The 1815-nt window shown below is 47.5% G+C and overlaps 1 protein-coding gene across 1 annotated transcript; it reads right to left on the bottom strand.

The window, feature by feature from the left end:
* Nucleotides 1-22: 22 nt before the first annotated feature.
* Nucleotides 23-1526, bottom strand: LOC111649446 (nucleolar transcription factor 1-like). The gene is made up of 3 exons (XM_023399198.2): nucleotides 1339-1526; nucleotides 322-405; nucleotides 23-231 (listed from the first exon to the last, which is right to left on the bottom strand). Exons 1-3 carry the CDS (start codon nucleotides 1441-1443, stop codon nucleotides 58-60), a joined length of 363 nt encoding a protein of 120 aa, XP_023254966.1. The 5' UTR covers nucleotides 1444-1526; the 3' UTR covers nucleotides 23-57.
* Nucleotides 1527-1815: the final 289 nt, after the last annotated feature.

Genomic DNA, 1815 nt, shown 5'->3' with positions numbered 1-1815 from the left:
AAAATAAAGAAAAACATTTTACAGAATGAGACCTGAACTTGGACTTTCTAGACCGCCTCACAATAAATAAATCACCTTCTTCTTCTCAGGCAGCTCCTTGTATTTCTTGGACAGGATCTTGGTCAGGTCCAGGTTGCTCATCTCCGGGTGGATTTTGGCATATTTGGCTCGTTTCTCCATGAAGAAGCGGAAGTACGGAGTCAGAGGTTTCTTAGGGAAGTCTGGGTGAGTCTGAACAGGAAGAGGTCAGAAAGGTCACATAATGTTTGTGTCTTAACTTCATTAAGCAGATCCAGGATCAGCAGTCTGGTTTAGTCTCACCTTCAGTTTCTTTCCTTTGTATGGGTTCTTCACGAACTCGATGGCATCCACGATCAGTTCTGTCATCGTTCTGTATTTACGAACCTGAAACACAAACAGGTTCTGACATCACGTGATAAACGTGTAGAACTAGTGTAAACCCGGTGTAGATCTGGTGTGGATCTGGTGTAGATCTGGTGTAGATCTGGTGTAAACCTGGTGTAGATCTGGTGTGGATCTGGTGTGACCACCGGTGTAGATCTTGTGTGAACCCGGTGTAGATCTGGTGTGGATCTGGTGTAGATCTGGTGTAAACCTGGTGTAGATCTGGTGTGGATCTGGTGTAAACCTGGTGTGGATCCGGTGTAGATCTGGTGTAAACCTGGTGTAAACTTGGTGTGGATCTGGTGTAGATCTGGTGTGGATCTGGTGTAAACCTGGTGTGGATCTGGTGTAGATCTGGTGTAAACCTGGTGTGGATCTGGTGTAGATCTGGTGTAAACCTAGTGTAAACCTGGTGTGGATCTGGTGTAGATCTGGTGTGGATCTGGTGTAGATCTGGTGTGGATCTGGTGTAGATCTGGTGTAAACCTCGTGTGGATCTGGTGTAGATCTTGTGTGGATCTTGTGTGGATCTGGTGTAGATCTTGTGTAAACCTAGTGTAAACCTGGTGTGGATCTGGTGTAGCTCTGGTGTGGATCTGGTGTAGATCTGGTGTAAACCTAGTGTAAACCTGGTGTGGATCTGGTGTAGATCTGGTGTAAACCTCGTGTGGATCTGGTGTAGCTCTGGTGTGGATCTGGTGTGGATCTGGTGTGGATCTGGTGTAAACCTAGTGTAAACCTGGTGTGGATCTGGTGTAGCTCTGGTGTGGATCTGGTGTAGATCTGGTGTAAACCTAGTGTAAACCTGGTGTGGATCTGGTGTAGCTCTGGTGTGGATCTGGTGTAAACCTAGTGTAAACCTCGTGTGGATCTGGTGTAGCTCTGGTGTGGATCTGGTGTAGATCTTGTGTGGATCTGGTGTGGATCTGGTACCTCAGTTGAGACTTTCTGCCACTTCTGACGACACATGTCTCCGGTGAAGCTGCCGAAACAAACTTTCTCCCAGTCGAAGTGCGACTCTGTGGTTTTGTATTTCATGGCGTCTCCGTCCGGCAGCAGATTGCGGATCCTCTCCAGCAGAGTCAGACAGTCCTCCTTAGTCCAGTCATCTGCGTGCGAACACACAGCTTTCTATTAAAATGATCGAACTGGAACCAGCAGTCCCTTGGTCCGTCCCTCGACACTGTCCCCCTCTGCCTGTGGCTCTCAGCTCTCCCTGATGACCGTTACACTGACAGGTGTCATTTATCTCAGTGTTCCTAATAAACTGACACTGAATTCATGATTCCATTAGTGGAAAGTCTCAGGAGGAAACATAGTGTTTGTTGGACACTATTTTCAGCAGCGGATTAATCCACAGCTGGTGCTGTGTGTGTGTGTGTGTGTGTGTGTGTGTGTGTGTGTGTGTGT

The sequence above is a fragment of the Seriola lalandi genome, unplaced genomic scaffold (assembly GCF_002814215.2).
Source record: "Seriola lalandi dorsalis isolate HSWRI2012SDOR001 ecotype SW California unplaced genomic scaffold, Sedor1 jcf7180002050845, whole genome shotgun sequence".
NCBI lineage: Eukaryota > Metazoa > Chordata > Actinopteri > Carangiformes > Carangidae > Seriola > Seriola lalandi.
Note: the sequence above shows the minus strand (reverse complement) of the source record. Positions and strands in the feature narration are given on the sequence as shown.

What these genes read in the sequence shown, in the direction of transcription:
- LOC111649446 (XM_023399198.2), bottom strand. Translation starts at nt 1,443, where the DNA reads ATGAAATACAAAACCACAGAGTCGCACTTCGACTGGGAGAAAGTTTGT. An exon ending in GGCAGAAAGTCTCAACTGAG is followed by an intron (nt 406 to 1,338) that starts GTACCAGATCCA and finishes TTTGTGTTTCAG; the next exon opens with GTTCGTAAATACAGAACGAT. An exon ending in ACAAAGGAAAGAAACTGAAG is followed by an intron (nt 232 to 321) that starts GTGAGACTAAAC and finishes CTTCCTGTTCAG; the next exon opens with ACTCACCCAGACTTCCCTAA.